The 23,389-nt window shown below is 37.7% G+C and overlaps 1 protein-coding gene across 1 annotated transcript; it reads right to left on the reverse strand.

Moving 5' to 3' along the window:
* Nucleotides 1-934: 934 nt before the first annotated feature.
* ANXA1 (annexin A1) lies at nucleotides 935-18,615 on the reverse strand. Its single transcript, XM_074165969.1, has 13 exons — nucleotides 18,529-18,615; nucleotides 14,642-14,720; nucleotides 12,360-12,453; nucleotides 11,525-11,619; nucleotides 9,766-9,879; nucleotides 9,064-9,154; nucleotides 7,974-8,053; nucleotides 6,947-7,003; nucleotides 5,490-5,583; nucleotides 4,779-4,874; nucleotides 3,652-3,710; nucleotides 2,629-2,751; nucleotides 935-1,295 (listed from the first exon to the last, which is right to left on the reverse strand). The coding sequence occupies exons 2-13, from the start codon at nucleotides 14,705-14,707 to the stop codon at nucleotides 1,236-1,238; spliced, it is 1,029 nt and encodes a 342-aa protein (XP_074022070.1). The 5' UTR covers nucleotides 14,708-14,720; nucleotides 18,529-18,615; the 3' UTR covers nucleotides 935-1,235.
* Nucleotides 18,616-23,389: the final 4,774 nt, after the last annotated feature.

Below are 23,389 nucleotides of genomic sequence, written 5' to 3' on the forward strand. Positions count from 1 at the left end.
TAATGCTTAGTTCCAGCAGTGTACCTGAGGGCTATAGCAATTAATTTGTACAGCATCTGGCATAATCGGGGCAGTAATGCCAGGCATGAATGCTGTCCAAAGGCAGAGGTAATGATAGTAGTGTTTTCACTTTGCAGACAATATAAAAAAATTACACAGGAAAAAGTTGAAAGTCCTGCATGGGCAATGAAGAGTTTTTAAAATTTTTTTTTCTATTAAAAAAATGTAAAAAGTTTATGTGTGCTGCAATTTAAATGAAAGAGAACAAAAGAACAAGACAGAGATATCATTAGCTTTTTTATATTGATAATTTTTTTTTAGTAAGTTATCTTTAGTTATTTTTCTTACTGGCTTTCATAAACCCTACCAGAAGTGAAATGGAAAGACATAGGCTCAGCTATGATATGAGATGTGAGATATTGCTACATCCTTTTTTGATTGTTATTTACTGCTTTTCACAGAATCACAGAATCACAGAATATTTTTGGTTGGATGGGACCTTTGAGATCATCGAGTCCAACCAACAACAAAAAAAAAACCAAACAACAAACAAACCACACCAAAAACAAAACAAAAAGAATCCCAAAAAATCCCAGAACACCAAACACCAAAACCAAACCAAAACAAACACCCACAACCACACCCCACCCCACCCACAAACAGACACAAACCAACTATCTCGGGCATGCCCTGAAGTGCCATGTCTACACGTTTCTTAAATACCTCCAGGGATGGCGACTCCACCACCTCCCTGGGCAGGCTGTTCCAGTGCCTGACCACTCTCTCAGTAAAGTAAATCTTCCTAAATGGAAGAATGAATTCCCCTCATGCACTAAAGTAGTTCCCCTCATGCACTACAGGCAGACAACTTGAAATTAAATGCAGAAAAGCAACAAAGGACATACAAAGTTCCACACAGATTAGTTTTATTTTTAAAAGTTTATTTGCTTTGCATAGATAAAAACTTCACCTTTTTCATGATTAATCAAACAAATAGAAACTTAGGGGCATTCTTTGACTTTGGCTAAGTGACGGCAATATAAGATAATAATGCCATTCAGGATAAAGATACTGAAAAAATACATTCCAGGTTACAGGTTTTTGACATAACATATATATACTAAGTACCTTTCCAGAAAACCTCATTGTGTAAGTCCTGTATTACATAGATAGCTGAGGTAAACATAAAGACCTTCAGCAACTCAGGGCTTGAGTGCATTGCACAAACATGAAACCTAGTTATCGCTTCCACATAAAGCCACCAGGATGTTTTCATAATCCCCTTTGAGTTCATCCTGTAAATTTTAGAACAAAAAACCACAATTGTTAGGATAATGTTCTCAAGTGAAATAAATTTCAGTAAGCATTAAATATATATTTACCAAACATTGATCCTTCACCTGAATAAATTAATCATTTGATTATACATATGTGTTAACCACAGAATGAGCTTGAACTAAGTACCCTCACTGAAGTTATTTGTATGACCTAGAAATAAACACATGTATTTCCAGAGTGGACCAGAGGCCAATAAAAATCCTGGGAGGTCTCATGGCATAAATAAAGAAAAGAAGCACAGAAGATTTCTATCTACCCAGGAGCTTAAGCTTTTCTTCTCAAGATAAAAGTGAAAATGCCTCCCTTGATCAGTGATGTCCAATGTTCATCAATATTAAAACACTATGCATGTTGTATCTAGGATCATCTCAAACACAGGCTAGTAGTACAGTGATGTTCAATTCACCACAGAATTGTGTATCCAGCTTGGAAAAAAAATCGATAATATGCATTACGAATGCACTGGAATTATTACACGCTATCTTATCTCAAATTTTAATCTACTTTGCAGAGATGTATCAATTGTTTAGTGTAGCCAAACTATGCCTCAAGCCATTTGGACATCACTTTGGAAGACAATCAGGTGATGTAATTACATACCAAATTACAGATCACACACACTCATGATGGAAGAATAAAAGTAATCTTTGGCACCTAACTGAAAAAATTGCTGACACCAATAAAAATCAAAAGGGCATTTTGATAGATGTATGGAGTATGTTTCTACTCCAATTGAGATTTTTTTTTTGGTACTGTCTACTAGCTTCAAGTCTCTCACTGGTTTAAATTTTCTGGAAAATATGTCCCCCTTAAGAAAATATTTTCACTTAAGTCACCTGGAAAGTGGGCCAAATAAATGTCAAGTTAAGAAGGTATTTGCAGGAATACCTCCAACGTTAAAAACCAATAGCCAGTTGCATCAAGTATCTCTCATAGAGTTGTCAGTGCAATCATTTCCCTCTCCTGCCAATGTACCTTATGTTTGCCCAAGCACAGGAACTCAGGGACACTACAGTCTCCCTTCAACTCTTGGCTTCTACTGTAAGATGATATCCTGAGACATGCACTGCTACTAATAAATTGCTATAGCTTTCATGACAAAAATATTGCCCCAGAAAATGAATTCATTCTACCAGCATGTGGATCTTTGGGAACATGCATTACTCAGCTACAATGAGTTACTCAGGATGAACTGGTGACTGAGGAGCAGAAGGGTTAACAAACACTTACTGAACTTTCAAAATCACTTGGTTGTTTTGCATTTCACACGTCACCTGACAGAAAACCTACCATAATGGCTTGGCGGAGAGAGACGCCATACAGCTTCTTGTAATAGCCTTTGATCTCATTCATATCCACTTCATGGCGCGAAACCATGATTCTGATGAGGTCTTTGTGCCGTGTCCCAAAGCCCTGTCAAAAAAAAGGAAGAAAGAAAAAAGAAAAAAAAAAAAAGGAAAAAATAAAAATGAACAGTTAAAAATGTGAAAGAAAAAAGGGAAAAGGCTACTTATGTAATTGAAACATTTTAAATCAAGGTTCTGTGTGTTAATCCATCACTTTGAGGGTGTATATGACCCACATCCTATTCCTTTAACGTCTTTCATGAGGGGGTCCTCTCACATCCCCCTTCTGTTCCCTGTGAGCACAATTCATTTCTGATAGGCTACCTGCACCCCTGGATTTCCTTTTTCCACATTTCTTTTAGCTGTTTCCTAAAAAGAGGAATGTCCTTCACTGCGCTTGCTAGACACCAGAGACAACCAGGACTTCACCGCCTTTTTTTATTATTTTTTTAAAAGAGTGCAATGAACTGTATTTTCATATTGATACACTCAATTTATCACATACTGCTCCTAACCAAGTCACAGAATTTATGAAAATACTTGAATACTAGACTGTTTCCAGATCTCCAGGTGTCTCACTCAACTCAGGTTCCAACTTTGCCAGAAGGACCTTAGATGTCTTGTCAAAGATTAAGCTTCTACAAGGTTCTTGTCCAGATCTCTAATTGCTTTCCTATTTACTTTTACCTAATATTTTCATGATTTCATAAGTAAGAAAAGTTCCAGTTAGCTTTCTGTCACTGTCTAGAGCGAAAGACATACGTGTGGATGGACAGATGCCTTCCTGAACACACCATAGCAAACAAACCTCTCCTACTATGGAAGCAGGTTTCAAAGGAAAGAACAGGAGACAGAGAAATGTATTGAATTTCCTTCTGCAGTCTTTTTTTATCATGCAAAGGGCTTAGAGAGCTCTAGCTCACAAAGCACCCCAAGTTTACAAAGAGAAGTTCTTTCTTCAGGTTACCTTCATTGCCAAGTGGAGTTTTTCAGCAAAGAAAGCTGGCTTGCTTGTAGCACACTTCACTGCAACAGAACAATGAGATTAGGTCACATTTGTTATACATGTAACAAGTAACAAAATACAAAAGTTTGGAAAGAAAACACTTTAAAAGCAGTCACTCCTGGTAGCAGTGTTCCTACCAGCATATCCTGTTTATCTACTTCTGTTTTACCTTTCTTCAAAACATGGGAGAAGTAACAATTCCTTTCCTCTGTCTATTTAGAAAACAATTCAGTCAGGGGAGAAGAGTTACAAGACTGTGCTCCCTAGTTTACTGCCACAAAATTAGGAAAGATGTTGCAGTTCCCAAGAAGAAAAACGTGAAAGCATTTGTGTCTTCTTCAGGAGAGCTGGTGTTATGATCTGATGTTTTGTAAACCAAGTTATACTAAGTACTTGCCCTCCACTTCTGATATTAAGAGGGATCTGATGGGACTTATTCTTTTATGCAAAGTAAGCTTGACCATGATACAAAAGCGGAGAACAAGATGGGTGTCTGGTTTCTGACTCAATCCCTGGTTCACTGATAAGAGTGATTTAAGTGAGTCACTGCCTCACCTTATTGTGCATGAGAAACAGTAATGTTAAAGGTTTTAGTATGAACCTGGTAAGAATATTTTCTTAAACAAAACTGCAGAAGGAAATTAGTTATATTTTTAATAATCATATATTATCCAAATCTTTGAAAAACAAAATATATAGAAGAGATGGTTTGGTTTTGTTTTTTTTGAAGACAGGTTCAAAACTATTGTATTTTTGATACATATTTTGCCTGTTCTGACAGCTCTTTTTGGTGTATTAACTTTCTGTAAAGATCTTCCTATGTTGTTGACACATCTGTTTTCCTTAGAAGACCCTTCTACATATAAGGAGAGGTACTTCGACTCATTCATGAACTTTAACTGACATTAAATAACTCAATTGAATCACTATGTTCAGACTAGATTTTCCAAAGTATTATTTAGCAAGTTTCTCAATGAAGCAAGGTAAGCCCAGAATAGCTTCCTTTCAGAGCAAGCATAACAGAAGTAAAAAGTAGTTTTTCATATGGTCTGTATATATACTAGGTTACAACCTGCAGAACCACTTACCAAGGGCAGTCAGACAGTTCTCAATATCACCCTTCAGCTCCAAATCCATCACCTTGTTCATGTCATGCTTGCTGTATTTGGTGTACTTCTGAAAGACTAAATAAGGGAAGAAAACTCAGTGGTAGTGATGAAAATATAGCATTCTCCCTGCATTGCCTCTGCTTTATTCTGCCCTCACTGCTGCAGCAGTGCACGCAGATGACTGATTGTAGGCCATCTTTCTCATTTTCTTCACCCAGCACAGTGTAAAGAACAGTGTTACTCCTTGGACTGGTGGAGTCAGCATAAGGAACCCTTTGTTAGGATGGTAGCATTCATGTTCCCATTGGTAGGGATACAGGTGGTCCAATGACTCCCCTGGAGCCTGTAACATTAGGTGAGATCCCTCTACCCAGGGCAAATTGGCTGAGGAGCAATACCATGTTGGGCAGCATTCAGAACCCCTGCCACATGGATCCCTTGGCATCGTGATCACTAGCCATGTGAGGCTTCATGTTAGCTTTGTTAACAACATAAATGGTATTGCCCATCACTAGTACGGAAAGATCAGTCAAGCTGCCAACTTCACCCTTATTCAGCAAGCATGTGTCCAATTATAAGGACCTTTGTAGCAGTCAGAGTCATGTCTTGATAATCTATGTTTTCTCTGAGTTCATGAGCAAGCCAAGTTCAAAATAAAATTCCTGTGGAACACAGTTTCATCCAGCCTACCCCTTCGGAGATGCGGATAGCTTCTTGCAGTAAGAACAGTAACAAACACATTAATATCTGTTCCTTTCCGTTTCTCTCCTGCTTCATACAAGGCCTGTCATAAAGAAAAGAAAGCAGTAAAGTTTACATCAGTATGGTAAAATGCAAACAGAAACACTGCACTTCGAAGGCTACTAGCCAAAGGTAGGTCATCACCTGTCAGCAATGAACGCTAGCCCTTGACACAATCCACAACAAAACTCTACACAACCTCAAACTAACTTTAGCTCTAGAAGGAATACTTCATATTTCAGTTATGTCAAAATAGTACCCAGAGAACACTATGCAGCTACAAAACATATTTTCAGACATTTTACGATCACCATCTAGCTCTCCTGGTTACATTCCATACTTGAATGAAGGTATTTTTCATATATCATTATATGCTTGCAGGCCGCATGGGAGTTTAGGACTGGCAAGTTTTATTCAGACAAACAAAATTATCTCTGATACTGACTGGACAAATGTGAAGGAGCAGCCTACGCACCAAGTGCTCCTGGTCTTCCCAGGAGTGACCTTAATAGAAAGTAAGAATCAAATCAGTCTCCTTCATTTTCCTCACCTCCACAAACCTCTCTAGAAGTAATAATTAAAGACCTCCCCATTGCAACAAAGAAGATTTAACAACACTCCATCTGTACCAAAAGAAATAGTATTATACTTTTGAGCTTAGACAGACTATTAAATTTACTGACCTTTCATATCAAGGCCTGATGACAAAACTATACTCCTTATGTGGGAGGAATAAAAGCATTGCTTAATGGTCTTTTCTTGGTTGGATTTTAAAAAAAAATCAATTTAAAGCCAATCTACATTTGAATTGTAATAGGATGTAAGAATTTACAGGTGAATATGCAGTAAAGACTGTTAAGATTTACCAAGATTTTAACAAAAATGGTCACACTCATGATGGAAGAAATAAAGGAAAGATCAGTTGCTTGCTTTAGAATTATTCAGAAAATGACTGAGAGGTTTACCCAGTAATCTTGAAAAGTTCATCACTGTAAAGAAATAGCTACAGCTAACATACTGCAGAGTTCACACTGGTCAAGGTATGGTAGCTGGTTCCGTATATACTTGAGCACACCCTTGTCCCTCAATTCAAGAGCTGTGTTATAAATAGCAGGAAGGTTGTGTCTGATTTCTCCAATTGTTGACCTCTAGTTAGAATGGTCTGCAGGCTTTACATGAACTAGAAAAAGTCTTGCAGAAACATTTCTGAAGCTAAATATTAGGGTGAAGATTTGACTTTCTTCAGACAGCGAAGCTTACACAAACTGTTTAAAATAGTATCCACTCAGAGAAGATGGCTACAGAACATATAAATCTCTGTTAGGTCTGCAGTGCACAAGATTCAGGTAGAATATTCCCAGCCAGAGTTTGTAATGTCAAGTAAATCAGGTGAAGTGTGATCTCACCCTGGCATCATTGTCAGCAAGGTCATCATTCACATGAGAATCTTCACATCGGTCAGCCTAGATACATCACAAATAAATAAAAAAGTAAGATTTCACTGGTACTCACAATCTTTCAGTTCAATCAAAACTCATCATTTTAGAGTTCCACCCTACCATTCTCTTACATAACTTAATACATAATTACAGATAGATAGAGTTATGCTAATCATTCTGTGAATAAAGCTGTTGTAATTGTTAATCAATCAGAAATCAGATTTCTAAGGCCATCAGCAACTTATTTCTGGATTAAACATTCAAATTAAAATTGTTTTATTTAAAAATGTTTTAAAACATTCAATTTTACATTAAAATTCACAGGAAATATTGTTTCTTAATGTGAAGTTGAAGCTGTGATTTGCTCACTGACGACCATTCAATAGATTGCTTTCAACTTGGTTTGAAACCAAAAGCTGAAAATCAAAATGCTGCACACGGATGTATCAAAAAATAATCCTGCATGCATATACAAGCTCCATATATGTGTACTCAACAACCATGGCATCAAATATTTATGCATTTTAAAAGGGTATTTTTACTGGGCAGTCCGTGTTTAAAATCATCTGCTTTTGAACATAAATTCACAAAATACATTGTCCATTTGTTAGGTCCCTCCCCCTGTCACATTATCTAATTATTAGAAACATATTTTAACAGCAAGCCAAAAAGGTTTATTAATTTATTAATCTTAAGAATTTCTTCTTTTTCTGTTTCTTGTCAGTTGACATTATTCCTGTTGTTTTTTCAAGTGCTCACAGTTAGTTACCACACAAAAAACTTCACTGTTTTTTAAAATGCATTTGAGATAAAATCTCATTATAGCTTGTTTAAGAACAATTCCACATGGTCTAAGACATATAAATATAACATAATACAAGGAAATGAATATTGCTTAAATCTTATTTTTTGTATGTATTTCCCTAAAATTGTCTTGACAACATTAATTTTTTATTACAGGTAATGTCATTCAAAATGCTTAAGCACAGCATACCTTTGCTAAAGCAACTAAAGCCTTCTGAAAGTCTCCAGACGTGTCAGAGATAATGTCTTGTGTCAGATCTCTCTTTAGCACTGAAATCAAAAGAAAAATGATTCATACTTTGTTTTAAAGTTATCAACTAGGTTGACTAGATGATCTTTCAAGGCCCCTTCCAACCCAAACCATTCTATAATTCTGTGATTTTTTCAGCCTTTTCTTAATTTCCCACGTAAATACGCCTACTAGTTTTCTTACTTTCTCTCATTCAGCTTCAAGAGAAGGGGTATATTTGCAATATGTCCTCTAATCCCTAAGGCATGCTGTCAAATTGGAGGCTAAACCCAAAATCGGCTGAAAAAGTCTTTCTGTAAGGTCTTGTGGGTGGCATTGTCTTGAGGTCTTGATTGTGAAGTGAGAAAAAAAAAAAAGCTTGAAACTTTTTCTGAACCATTTGTCTTTTGCTCTTATCCTGGTTGTTCTTATCAGCACTGAATTCAATCACAAAACTCTTCTGAAAAATCAAACCATTAATTTGGGCTTCTGACTGAGACTATTTGAATGGAAATCTCTTGTAAAATTTAGTTTATAATCTCAGAAAACATGATTTAATTAGACAACACCGACTGACTGCAGTAAACTCTAGATATAGGAGAGATGCCACAATGCATTTTGGACAGTCTTCCAAGACTGTCTCTCTTTAGTTCCCTGGTTGTTCATACTGCTAATGTTATCTGTGTTGCTGACTCAACAGGCTTTTTTTTTTTTCAAGCCTAGAGGTCTTGAGAGGCTTAAGAGGTCGGGCAAGGCTTAGTTACAAGAGGATAAAAGCGACTAAGTTTTTCTTGCATACTAGAAAGCGTCTAAACCCATGAGACATCTACAGTTCTGGGGGTGATGATGTGCCTTTTCCTTCTGTATTGGTATCTGTGTCGGTCAGAAAAAATCAGTAGGACCTCCCTCCTCCGTAACTCCTTTAATCTTATGTGAAGCTTCACTTGCCTCCTACAATGTCATCTCAGCTTTGAGAAGCTAAGTGGGGCTGTGACTGTAATGTGTCTACTGTAGAGTTACATCTTTAATATTTCTTTCTTGCTCTTATTACCTTCCTTGTAGTATCTGCTGGCTTCTCTGATCTCCCTGTTGTTTCTTGAGGCCAGAATCTCGATTAAGGTATCCTCGTCAGTTCCGAGCCCCTGATGAAAATGGTTGATTTTTTAGAAATGTTACATGATACAACAAACTTAAAATTGAGAAGACCAGAAATAAGATTAAAATCCTGGACTTGGCTGTAAGAGCTCCATGTAGAACAAGAAAGGAAAATTAACATTGTGTTTCCATACGATATTGTTATTTCAGCTCTTTTGGAATTCATTTTTTGTCACATCTAATACTACTGGTACCCAAAGGCAATTCTAAAGGGACCAGGCAGTGCACATAAAAGATAGGAATGTAAAATTTATGAAGAAAAGTACCCCCTTAGCTTTTTGTTTTCTCTTATGTAAACATGTATGTAAACACACTATGGCTTTCTACCACTACATCAGCAACCAGTTTTCAGAAGGCAGAAGGAGTTCATTCACACAAAAGACTACTGTTTGCAGCCAATCTCCTCCAATCTTGAAATACAGCAGAGATTACTGGGTCTTGTTCTCAGAACCTGGATTACCAGTATAGATTTGTTTTACAAAAAGGGTTAAAATGTAGACAATACACAAACTTTGAAATCCAAGTCCAGTGTCACTTACAGGCCCTGATAATTATTTATGCCCATTAGGAAAGTTTTTCTCAGAATCTTTTGCCTTACCTTCATAGAGGCTCTTAATTCTTCAGCATCAAACTGAGCTGGAGTTTTGAGCAGAGCCACAACAACATCTTCCAGGTGGCTTTTCAGAACTTTTTTCAAGGCTTCTTCCAGACTCTGTGACAGGAAGAATAAGAAAGACACTAAGCTAACAAATGGTAAAAAAACTGCAGACAGCTACAATCCAAAAATTAAGTCTGATCTCTCATGAACCTTAGTCTACATCGTTCCTTTAGCTACCAGAAAGAATTATGAAGCCCTACTTGAAATTTTTAATTTGTCGCCTTTATGTTTATCAAAGTGTCAGAGGTTTTCAGTAAGTATTCAAGAGCATTGTGACACATTGCAGTTCAGCCTTATTCACCCATCTACAGCATCAGAAGAAGACTCAAAATAGGCTGCTTGTATTTTAAGAGAAGGTAATACTATGTTGCTGTTATAATTATGACTGAGTTTCTTATCTAGATAACGTTTTAATTCATCCATTTATTGCATAAAGGATCCAGAACTTGCAGTGGAAATTCTGTGGACATACCATAGTATCATCCTACACAAAACTGAAGTTAAGATTTGGGCTATATTTGACCTGAATTTAAGTTTAAAAATAATAAATATCTCATTTATTCTACCTCCTACCTCAAAATGCTAAGTACTCTATTTTGTTACACTAAATATTACAGCCCTGTACTCCACCAAGTATCTGTCAAGGTGGTGGCTGTAAGAGTGAGAAGGTAAACCTGCTTTGTCAGGATACCTAAACCAATGAGATTATTTCAGAAGCAAGCACTATGTCCATAGTTTGTTCTGTTCTGCTTTTGATGGTATGCCCAGGAACAAGGGTATCTAATAATCTAACAGCATTAGTCTCCCTGTGCCTTTGAAGTTGTATTTTAATTTAAGTCCTTAAAAAATATAGTTGCAAGGCTGAAGCTTCCTCTGAAGGGGCAGACGGATGTGAAAGCCACAAGTGAGGTTTCCTGAACTCAAACAGGAAATCTAGGTAAAATGAGATATTAGACTTATTTTCTAAGCAAGCCCCTAAAAGCTACACTTAGAGTTTCAAAGCAAAAAACTCAAAGAAATCACCTTCCAAGGAGCTCAGTAACTCTGGTATGCCAACTGTGCAATTGTAATTTCAATTTAGAGTTACAGGTTCAACTAGATGATTTTTTTTATGCAGAAAAGTAAGAGCAATTAAAACCTTTTCGAGAAACATGCAGTAATTTCTAAGCTTTTCAGTTCCAGAGAGTAGCAGTTTCACCACTCAGAGGTAGAAGAACACTGGCCCTTATACACCCATCCCCATACCAATGTTGGTACACTTGTGGGGCAGAGTTATGGTTCTACAACTTTCCTATCCTATTTAGTATTCTATCTGGGCTTAAATATTCAGAGAGATGCCTCCAAGTCCCCTTCTCCACCTCTCTCTTTCTCTGAGCAGACTGTCTCCCAGGTGGTAGTGAAATCTTTGCATTCCCAGAGATTTAGTGATTTAAAGGATCTCTAAGGGCATTCAAAAAGCTGGAAAGTCAGAACTTCAAAATTTGTCTTTTTACTTCAAGATAGCGGCTGCCATATTCAAAGGCTCAGCATTGGCAATATAGTTGCAGGCTATTATAATTGCGTTGTGGTTTTCACAAACTGCAGAAGGCAGGTGACTGTACCTTTTGTTCTATGAAGCTAAAGCTATATGTGCCATCTGAGCCAGGAGCAACATTGATATGCTGGGTGTAAATTTAAGTTTGGCCTGAATATACTTTACCTTTCCTTTGGCCTGCTGATAGGCTGCTTTGATCTGCTGACGCTGAGCATTTGTTCTCTTAGTCAAGATGTCAATGATGGTAGCTTCATCCACACCTATGAGTCACCAAAAACCAACATGTCTAATATATTGGAAATATACCTGTCGCTAGTGTGCCATTTAGCAAAGTAATAATTTTTACATTGTGTTATTTGCTTTATGTCATATTTTGATTTTTCGACACACCGAAGTTTAACCAAAGGAAAAAGTGTCCTCATCTACTGACTATTAGTAAGGTAGTGAAGAAACCAAATTAATAGATTCCCATAGAACACAGAAACCTATGTTTCTGCAATTTAATATAGAAAGTTTTAAAGAGTTCTGACTGCAGAACTTTCACTACAGAATAACTAAAGCAAAATAAAACAGAATTAGATGGCATAGTAATTTAATCACAGTGTCAAACTGAAAAAGGTTTCAGAGTATAGGCAAAGTGCCAAATGTGAATTTTATTAAAAGACAGAAGTGCAATAGACGCATACACTACATTATCAGATTATTCACTGCCTCTTGCAGGGATTTTATAGAAATCAAATTTTAAAATATTTTTGATTCTTTAGAACTTTTATTTTTACAACCCATCCTTCAACATATTCAAGAACTTTAACATAGTATCAGGGTCTGAAATTGTAAGACAACATCAAGATATCAGAGCTGAGATTCTTTACCAAGTGGCATAATTTAATGTATTGCCTGCTTGCCACTGCCTCTTGCTCTGATATTTTATTTAGTGCTATTCTCAAAATTTCCTAAGGAAGAGTTCTAATGTAGCAGGCTAACTATTTACTCCTCTTACCCTTCACAGTAATAGCTTTGTCCAAAGCAACAACATCAGCTGATGGATCAAAGTTAGGGTATGACTGTACTCCAGGGCCACCTTTTGAACTTTTCTGCAGAGGGAAAAAAAGATATAATAAAATAAATAATAAATTGCTCATTCCAAAGAATATTTTTATAAAGAAGCAGTTTTAGATGCCTAAATAAACCATGTATTTGGTATTGCCTATTACAGGCCTATCAAGTAACATAAACAGTTTTGTAACTACAGAGAACTAAATGGCCTTAGTAATGGATATGCATTGGATCTATTTCTTTCACACCTCTTAAACAGAAAGTACTTCGTATATTGAAGACCTATTTTTCAGAGTAAGTTGGATTCCACGGGAAAATACTTCTTAACTGTCACACTAGGCAATTACGTCAAATTTTAAAGGCTCTAAAACCACAATTAAATCCTACAGGCACTGCCAGCAAAGTGCTACTAATTTCCTTGCTCATCTCATGCCTATTGACTGTGCATCACATTAAGTGACTTCCCTGCTGACTCATATCTAAGGCTGCAAGTGCTTCTTCTTTTCCAAGATCTTGGAGAAGAGTTCAAGTCTAATCCTACAAGGAAGTGAAGAATTGTTACCCAACTTCTTTGAAACTTGAGACGTAAGCCACACTTTCCTCATAGGCATTATTCGCTGACTGCCTTAGGTGAATCCACTCCTACATAGGCACTCCCTAATCAATGTCTAAAGTGCTTTGGGAATAACTAGGGATGACAAATTCCACTACGTGACAGATTACATGGCTTGTCCTAGGTCAGCAACATGACAAATCAAGTTACTGGTAGGGCCTAGTACCTAACAGCACTATCTAACTGATGCCATACTTGTTACCGTCTTTTACAGAAGCTGTAAAACACCCCAAGATTCTTGGATGAAATTTTTATATAAAATTCTCCTTGGTATGATATTTGATGACATGTTCCATTAAAAAAAATCACAGTAGTTTAGCTAAACTTTTCCAGAATCACCTATACTCTTTGTCCTGTTTCAACAATTCACTATTTTAATTTTTTCCAATCCTTTGCCAATAAAGTTAAATTGCACAAGACAAATGGCAAGTTCTTATGGATACATATTTTATATACAGCATTCTGTATTGAATTTTGTACACTTTTAACACTGGATAATCAAACATTCAACTCCCTACACAATTCTATCACTAGAAGTTTCATGAGAGCAGAGGGAGTGCATACTTAAAGCAGTGTCTTGTGTACTTTTGAAAAAATCGCTATGACTTGTGTGATAAGTCAACAGAGGAATGGGACTGTTTTGCTTCCCTGTTTTCCCAAAGACTAGGTTAGTTTTTGTATACTGGTTTTCATGACAAATATCTACTAGCAATAAAAAGCTGTAACCAACACAACCAGAATGACTCAGGACACTGGGAGTGCAGAGGGGATAGGACGGTATAGATAGTCAAAAGTTTATGCACAAAATGTCATGGAGTTATAGTCAGAAAATCCACAAAGGTCTAGAGCATAAAACTTAATTTACTGAAATCTCCCTGCTATGTTCAATACTTTTCAAGAGGAAATTTCTTTCAGGATCTCCTGTGATTTCACAGTGTGCCGCTTTACCTTTGCTGACAGTCATTTCAGTATCTTAACTTCATTATCACAAAGACTCTCCATGTCATCCTAATGCAATAACTCTTGACTTTCATGACCATAAGCATCCCTTCTAATCAGTATCAGTACTGATTGTCTGAGATGTTTTATTAAATACTGTGACTCCTTCCACTGTAAGCACAACACATGACATGAAAACTAGGACATACATTAGTGACTTTAGTTCCTCCTTTACATTCCTGAGCTCCAACTCATGGCTTCCTGTACTTCAGCCTAAAAGCCCCTGTTTTTCTCATGTACGTCATCTGAACATGTTCAAACACATTCACATACTTGTGCATCAGATTACAACTTTAAAGAGGACGACTTGAGTAAATCAGTGATTGGCCATTGGGAATTACAATTTAATTACAGTAACTGCCTAGGAATTGATAACTAGACTGATATATGCAAATAGGAGTAATTTTTCATCTGATACCAGACTTACTAGGTTATTAGATTTTATTAGATTATTGCTGCAATAAAATTGGGTTCCAGTTCTAATCTGCTGGAGTTTTGCCATTGGATTTCCTCCCTTTGAGTATAGGAGAGAAATTTGGTGGTCTATGCCTTTAAATCACTTCTAAAAGTACTTGAAAATAAGCATAATGCTCTCAAAAGGTGATAATACTTACAATACATTCCTGCTCCTGATTTTCCATGAACCATGCTTGCTTCAGAAATTCTGATACCATAGCCATGTTGACAGAGTTTCTGGGAAGAGATGCATCAAATTACAAACCATTTTTCATCTACTTGCATAACACTTTTCATTTTCAGCACCAGTGCAACTCAAAGTTTACCAGCTTACCCAGGTTTTGAAAAACCTTTCTCTTGAACTGTGACATGGAGGGGTTAGTTTCCCAAGCAGTAGTTGCCAGTGCTATTGGAAGCAGATAACTTTTATGTTTGGCAGGTGACTCAATGCTCCACAATTGCTTGTTCACTCCTATAGCCTTAGATACTTACAGATATTTTAGATTAGAAATAGAAATGTAAACGAGCTGGACTATTTGCTTATTTGACTATTTGAAATTAGAGTCGGTCTTTCTCTATTAGTTAAGGTATCAGCCTCATCCATTTAGCTTACCAAATATTTGATTCTGTTCAAATTTAGTGGTAAACAAGTATTCTTGTCTGATCCTTTACTGGGGCTGGAGCTCCTGTGTGTCATGTTAAGACAAAATACATTCTCATGTAATTTCTTTGACTTGCCCTTTCTAAAGAAGACAAGTAAAATTTGACAGTTTCACCTACACTTTTCCTTATTTCTTATGCATTTCCTCCTATTTATACAAAAGAATAGAGCATTACCCACTTAAGAAGGTGAAAAAGTAATGAAAATCAGTCCATCTTTTCTATAGGACACCACGCGGAATGGGAAATAAGACCAATGGTGATGTGATTTGACATTAAGCATCCAAAAATAATGAATAGGTTGTTTCATAGTAACTTTGGTGTGAGGAATGTTCTGTTTGCTATTAGAAACAGTGAGGGAATGAAGAGAAGAAATTAATGTTTTTTCAAATAAAGTATTTTTGGTGTGCTCAAAATAAATGACTTTTTATTTCAAAATGCGCTTCCATAGCAAACTCTAGGGAAGGCTTGGTTTTAAAGCATATATATGAACAATAAACTGAAGATAATGTTACTGGGTTAACAGGAGTGTCTTTGAATCTAGTGTGAAGAGACAAGATGCTATTCACAATCTTAGGGTACAGTTCATATAATGTTGATCACATATATCAGTATAAAAAAATGATGGTCCTCTCCTGCAAACTCACTTGCCTTACTTATGCTTTGTGTCCCACTGGAAAGGCAAAGAGTTGTCATTTGAAGCGACACACACCTAGGACCAAGCAGCGTCACTACAGCCCAGCTGCTTCCTTCCCTCGTAGCAAAACTGTATAACTTACTTTCACCATCAGCTGCCACCAAAGCGGCAGCTACCTTCCACGGCATTCTTCCAGCACTGCAGCTCAGCTCCACCCTTCCCTCTCCACAGCAAGAGCCACCTACACTCCCTCAGAAAACCTTTACTTTTGTGCCCCTCCCTCAGCCCTGAAGGCACAAAATTCAGCTCTGCCTGTGGTGCTAGAAAAACTAACTCCTAATCTTTATTTATAGGTTAAAGTAGGTCTCATCTGAGTAAATAATGGTCAGAATATTATGTTGTAAATTATGAGGATCAACTTTTATGCACGTGTCATTTATTGAGGATCACAAAAGCATACTTATGTTGCTATTAAATATAATAGTAAAACAGTATTTTACCAAGCTGCTATACGACTCCAGTACCCCTATTGTATTGACAGAAGTACTATATGAGGCCGGATGAAGCGCTATAGTATCTGAAGTTCTGCTGCATTTTATAACAGCATGCATAAAGGCCATATGCAGCAGGATGAAAACATTTTGAAGTGTCCATACGAGGTGCACTGAGTCACCAACAGTGACGTGTACAGTTATGTCTGTTAATAGATTCACAGAGTGTATAATTAAAATTAAGAAAATTAAATTTAAGAAATAAGATTCAGTCTCACAGCACCAGATCTGATAACAGGTGGGATAAAGTAACGCTTCTCAGGAATAAAGCTGGTAGAGCTGGCTCCTCTGACAACTGCTAATATCTCAGTTTCTTCTGCCTGTCTCCACTCCCACCCTTCACACCCAGCTCTAGAGGTTTTGCTGCTCTTGGGGATGACTAGAGCAGAAGACTGCTAGCCTACACTAAATTTGGTTTATTAAGCCTCTAAACCCCTATGTTTATCCTAATTTAAATTAGAGATACAGTAAAAGAATCCTGTGCCTTAAAAGCTACATCTCTTTTTTTCCCTCCTTTTTAAATAAAGGCACTCGGGCATGCAAATCCATCTACTTCCATCTAGTAAACACGTAAAGTAATTTTAATAGAAGTCAAAGTAGGCAATGGCTCTTGAGAGAGGCTAAAGACCTAACTCTGCTTGAATTGGCTCAGAAAGTTAAGAAATCACCTTACATATAAAACTGTTTGGCTTCTTTATAAGAAACTATGGCTAATAAGAAAAAAGAAGTCTTAAAACTAGGAAGACACCTAGCCTCCCAACAGAGTGGAGGTCTTTGCCAATGCTTTGACTCATGCCACTCTAAAATGCATACAGCTCATCTAAAGAATACCTAGATCCAGGAGGGATAAATTCACTCAAAATATTAATTTAATTTACAATTAAAAGGATTGGAAAGTCTATGAACAGGGACATGAAAAAAAAAAGGTGTCTACAGAGTGGTGCAAATAGAAGGCACTGCAGAAAAGTGTGACATTTCTTTCTGGATACTCCATACAAAATATCTATTTGAGAATTATGGTGTTTGTTAAAATATTGCCCAGGCCATGTGTCCCAATTCCCAAACCAGAATCTGTAAACATCCCATTTAAAAGGAAAGAGGATCAAGAACTTAAAATTTTTCAGTTTGAAAAATATCGTGATTTTTATGCATTTTATCATTCCAAATTGGAAAGATCAACATTGCAACTGGAAAGAAAAACCAGAGATTCAACTGAAAGCCCTATTACTTCACAAGAATTTCTGCAATGTTGCTTTCTGTTTGTCTCCCAGTCCCCAGAAGCAGCACCTTTGAACTAGACATATGCAAATTCTTTAAAGTTTTGAGACAATACTCAATATTTATTGAAAGTATCTAAAGACACAAACTAGATTTTTAAACTACAGTCTGTGTTAACACCATTTCTCCATGCTTATCTACCCACATCATGAACTGTATCATATATGTCATCTCTGGTTACTGTCCAATGCTAGTTACCACAATCTTAATGTAAATTAAGATCATTACACCCTAGCAGAAAAACAGGCAGTAGATCTAACACAATAATTTATATTACAGTGAGAAAGTCTACTGAAGATGTATGAAAACATCAGAGAGAAAAACAATCTCATCCTTGGAAAATTCAGTGGAAAGTTTTAGCAGAACAAATGCCAGATGATACAGCCTGTACGTATCCGGCTTTGCCTAAATTCTAAGTCACAAAACCAGGGTTTTGCTTTTATGTTTCTAAAAGGCTGTTTTGCCTCATTTTAATCAGTTTCATGAGCAATGACCCCTCTACAGTCCCAAAGTGGCAAACTGTTTAAGTAACAACAGCTGTTTCTTTGTTTATGCTTCCATACAAAGCACATTACTTTTCCAGTAACTCCAGTTTTACTGCAGATTTCTACAGCAGCCTACTTCAAAGGCAGAGAAAGCACAGGAAACAGTCAACCCAAGTTTGCTTTTAAACTCTTAAGCTTTTTTTTTTTTTTCCCAGTTCCTTATATGCATTAAATAAAAACAATAGTTGTCCAAGCCCTTCCGTGAACCTGAAACACTTCAAAAGTGAAAGAATTTCTCCTGCCCACACCCATCTTTTCCTATGCTGGCAAATCCAACCCACAGAAAAATGTACCAGGTCACTTGACAAATTTAGTATACAATTCTTAAAGTCTGTCAGGTCTACAGAAAATAGCAAAGAACTACAAAAACCTACCTTCTTCCTTACAAATAGTGCTTTCCAGGGTGGCACAGCCAGGAGTAAGAGAGCAGAGGGCTCACAATGCTTTTATAGCACTGCGCGGGAGACCCCACCTAGCAACCAGCGTGTTTGCACAGCCCCAGCAACCCACTGCTCATTGCAGCAGCTAAATTTGGGTACTGTCCAAAACACAAAACCACACAAAAAAAGTCACTGCAAAACTATGTGCTGGAGAAAGAAGGAGCAGATTTCAGAAGGGAAAAGATAACGAATGAGCATGCCTTAGTAGCTCTCCTCCCGGGCCATGGCCACGTCCCTCACTGCAGTAAATTACCATAAATCTTTTGGTATTGTAGGATTAAAATGTTAAAAAACTAAACTTGAGTTCCTCCCTTCAGATTTTGATGTGTCTGATACTACTTCAGTGAATATATTAACGCATATCTTTGTTCAATTAAACTTTGAAAGAAAAAGGAGTCAAGAGTCAATGCAGCTTCCATGCTTCACTGAGGTCTGGTGGCTATTAGTTCTGCTTCTTCTGCACATGAGCCTGTGGCAGAAATGGTCCAGGAATAAGACATGTCTAAAACTTCATGCTGATACTCTATATCTTGGATTTGAGGTTGGTTTTTTTTTGTTTTCTTTTTCGGAAAGGAACTGCCTGGAAACTGGCAGGCTTTACAGAAGCGCAATAACTGGTACCTATGTAATTAGAAAGAGGTTGAAACATTCAGATTAAACTCTGAAGTTCAAAGTGAGAGTGGTTTGCACAAGATAAGGGATTTCACCAGCCTGCTGGAAGCGGTTTTCTGCAAGCACTTCCTCAACAAGCCAGCCAAACACTTTTTCCAGAGCACGTCCGGCACAGCTCCATGTGTTGTATCATCAACATCTCAGATTGGCCCGGAACATGATGCCCAGTGAAGAAATATCACTTCCTGAACTAGAAGCATTTGCAACTAGCACATTGGCCTGTTGTCCTGCTTTCTGCTGACCTGGACCTGCTGCAACACACTGATGCCTCCAGAATGAGGAAGTATGCCTGATCTACCTCTCATGAACATAGACAAAATGCAGTCCGCCCTTGAAACCCACATGTAGCAACTAATAAAATGAGGAGGAAGGGGAACAAACTGCTAGGTAGCATCAGAGGAAACACTCACAAACTCCTGAAATTTAGCACATCATTGTGCTGGGTTGTGGGTGCTGGGAGTCAGCTCAGGACCAGCACAGCCAAGAAGACCTCTATCCCACCGGGTCAAGGGAAGAGCCTCCAGTAGTGCTGTGGAAGGCTGTGGCCAGGCCACTGAAGCCCAGGGACTGCTTTCCGCTGGGGACCCAACACTTGGTCCTCACCAAAGCCAGCACCCCACTGCCTTGAACTGGGCTGGGACTGGCTGGGGGACCTGGGTTGGGCCCTACCTGCGGGCTGATGTCCTGTCCTGTCCTGCCATCTCCAGCCCCAGGGACGTGGCCAATGGCTGGGGCTGAGGCTGCCCCTAGTGCGCCCCAGCTGCCCTGCTCCAGGCTGGTTTGGTGGGGCTGGAGGTGCTGCCAGACCCTGCCTTGCCACCCCCCACGGGGACATCTTCCCCCAGCCCTGGCCCCCTGGAAGCCCCCAGTTCCCCTGACTTTCCAACATTAATTTTCCCTTGCACGTTGTTCTTTTCTTTTTTTCCTGCACATTTCACATGTTATTTGACAAAACTATTTCAGATATTTTCAGTAAGCTAAATAATTGAAACAAATAATTGAAGGGGTCTACCAGCTGACAGCAATACTGTGAACAAGCTGGCAGGTTTTGTTTATTTAATTATAATGTGTGAAGTTCAGATTACTCCTGCCCCCCTGCCCTTCTCCATGGCAGTAGGACACTATCAGCCCTATTTCACTGTTGCCAGATGTTGGCCAAAACCTCTGTTTACACACTTTTTCTGGGACTATTTCTCTTGTCTGTTAATGAGCATGGCTAATTAGAATCCATTTACACTGAAAAGCTGGAAATCTGTGCATATCTCTGGTGCACCTAGCTGAGTCTTTTGAAGTACTGAAATAGCCAAGAAAGCTGGGTTACACAGGCTTATAGCACCTTTATAAGTTTTTGGCATTTTCTCAGTAAAGAAAACAGCACAGCAGCATTACTGGAGGCCTATAAGGGTAAGAATCAGTGTGTTACAAATATTTAGTAAGACACTTTTCCACATTGACTCTTTTTTCTAATATGCTTTCTCAATAATTGGACTATTATGCCATTTTCATCATAGTTTTTCAGCTCTTTATTATTTTTTTTTTAATTGTATTGTCTTTCAGGCCTGTGTTTCTACTTTCAGAATGTTCTGACTTGAAGGCATTGTGCTACAATTCATTGCAGGAGCTGTTTGCATTTGCTTTTCCTCTTTTTTAATGGGTGGGGAGAAGTTGACTCATTCTCTTCCTGAAGCTGCAGTGAGTCACTGTCTGAGCTAGAGAGCTTTATTGTAGAAAACGCTTACACTTAAAAAATGCAAATTAATCGGAGAGAGCTGTAGTGTTTGTTTTTAAGTTTTTAACTGTAACTCCATCCTTTGTTTCACAAAGTTGTAACAGTTTCTGTATTGTTTATTGTTGACCTGTATAGTTCATTCAGAAGTGGCAAAGATTACAGCTACTTTCATAGTAAAATGAGACAAAAAGAAATGTTTTTCTTTACTTTTATAGTCAATGTGACATCTCTCAAATACTGCTGCTATCACTGTTTTGATACAGTAGTCAACGTAGCATGGAATACAGTTGCTGCTGAGAGCAATGGAATTGTTCAGTAAAAGTAGAAAAAAAAAAGTTGGCTTTGCCAAATATTTCTTTTGATGCTCCAGTGGTGGATGGAGATTCCCCAAGCAATTCGTCCTACAAAATGAGTCAGGAATTTTGTTGGAGGTTGGGAGAAAGATCACCAGCCTTTACATCTATTTCAGAGGCTGATGCCTCCCCTGGTGTAATTCTGTGTTTGTTCTACATGGGATCCCTTAAAGAAGACTTAAGTTTGGGGTACATTTGGGAGAGGACCGTCCTACCCACACTCAGCCAAAAAAAAACATTTTACAAGTTACCTTCAGATTACCTTTGAGACAAACATTAAGTGGAAATTGATGCTAACAAATTGCGTTGTTATGAAATAGTATTATCCTGCAGGAGCTCCTGAGTGTACTGTCAGACAATAAGTCAGAGCTCTGCCTATTTCGCAGCAGGACAGTCATCCATTTTCAGCCAGCTGATACTGAGCCAGAGCTGCCTGGAATCTGTGTCTTTCATCTTTTGCACCTTGTGACTTCATATATCTTTAGTAGCTTTTATCCACATCCTACAAAACTGAGGAGAAACACATTACTGCATTTCCTTAGACAGCTAGGACCTGGAAAGTAACCAGCTGTACTCAGATTTCAAGTAACAGAGACGGGGATATAGATGATACAGATCTAAGAGTGTGCAATGTCACCACTGTATGAGTTACAGCAGTCCAATAGAAGGCAGTAATACTTCAAACAAACATTCCAGACCATATCCAGTACTTCTTCCACTAGCAAATACATACAAGTTCCTGTACAAATTCCTAATTTAGGAAGCATGTCTCAATTTCATTGTTCAGGAAAATATCTTTTCTGCATACTGAAGTATAGTGCCTCCTCAGACCTCTACCTTTTCCTTTGACGGATTACAACAGATTAGATTTCAATTTCAGTGAAAACAGCTTTACTTTCTACTCATTTGCACCTAATCTGCATGATACTAGGTCCACCTAGAGTCAGATTGTGGTCATGGATATCCACATGATCCTATACCATGGGCTGAGTGGCATAGATTTTCAAATCTAGACACACAACTTATTTTTAGTTTAACGCTTACAGGAAAAAAAGAAAAAAATATATATTCGTTAGACAAGTAATCAAAGCTCCGTAATATCTCTCATGGTTTCTCTATTAAAGTGTTTCTTTTCATTAATGTATTATTTCCCATTCAGATCATGTTTCAGCTGCAGAACTCTTTGCAAATTTGCAAATAGGGAAAAGGTTGGACAACATGCATTTTTGTCTTGACATTGATTCAAAATAGTTCAGAAATATTTTAAAGGAATTTCTAACTGGGATTAATTGTAATTGGTTTTGCACTGCACAAAATATTTATCATTCACCTCTCTCTTTCATTATGGATTAGCCAATAATTTGTGAGTGTCTCATGAAATAGTGAATTGGCATTGATCCTCTGGCAACAGGAGCTCCATGCTTTAATCAAACATGCACCTGCTTCCATAATTATCTCTAATACTTACTATTCATGTAGTTGCAGTAAATATCTTTCAGTAGCTCTGGAGATTTCTAGAAGTGTAAAGGGGTTTTCTGAGTCTCATGGTAAACCAAAGCTTGGCTATCAAGAAGACACAAAATGTAAGTGAGCTGCTCCCTACATAAAGAAATAAAAATAACCCATGCTGTATTAGAAATAGGCAGGATAGCTGTTGTTGAAATCATGTCAAGATGCCATCATTTTAGGAACTAGAAGTCCCATTCAGTTTAAATGAACTCAAGTTTTGTCACTTAATTTAATGGAACCAGGAATTCACCTTAGGGATGCAGATTGAGAAACGCTTCCAGAAGCTTTTTCAACTTGTCAGATTGCCTTCCAGGCATAAGCCCTGACTCCATTATGGTTGTGTGCCAAAGTAATTTATATAAGGAAAATCTGGACCTTCTAGGAAGCCTCTAGGAAAAAAAAGCTTTGGAAACTCTGGTTACACAAATCCTCCTCCAAATCTCAAGAAGCAAAACAGACCTGTATGATGATGAAGTGGTGACAAAAACAGTAAATCACTGGGGAAGGTATAACTTAGTGCACATCCAGTGGA

The sequence above is a fragment of the Numenius arquata genome, chromosome Z, assembly GCF_964106895.1.
Source record: "Numenius arquata chromosome Z, bNumArq3.hap1.1, whole genome shotgun sequence".
In the NCBI taxonomy this organism is placed as follows: Eukaryota; Metazoa; Chordata; class Aves; order Charadriiformes; family Scolopacidae; genus Numenius; species Numenius arquata.

What these genes read in the sequence shown, in the direction of transcription:
- ANXA1 (XM_074165969.1), bottom strand. Translation starts at nt 14,707, where the DNA reads ATGGCTATGGTATCAGAATTTCTGAAGCAAGCATGGTTCATGGAAAAT. An exon ending in TTGCTGACAATGATGCCAGG is followed by an intron (nt 5,584 to 6,946) that starts GTGAGATCACAC and finishes TCTTTATGACAG; the next exon opens with GCCTTGTATGAAGCAGGAGA. An exon ending in CTCTCCGCCAAGCCATTATG is followed by an intron (nt 1,296 to 2,628) that starts GTAGGTTTTCTG and finishes TAAAATTTACAG; the next exon opens with GATGAACTCAAAGGGGATTA.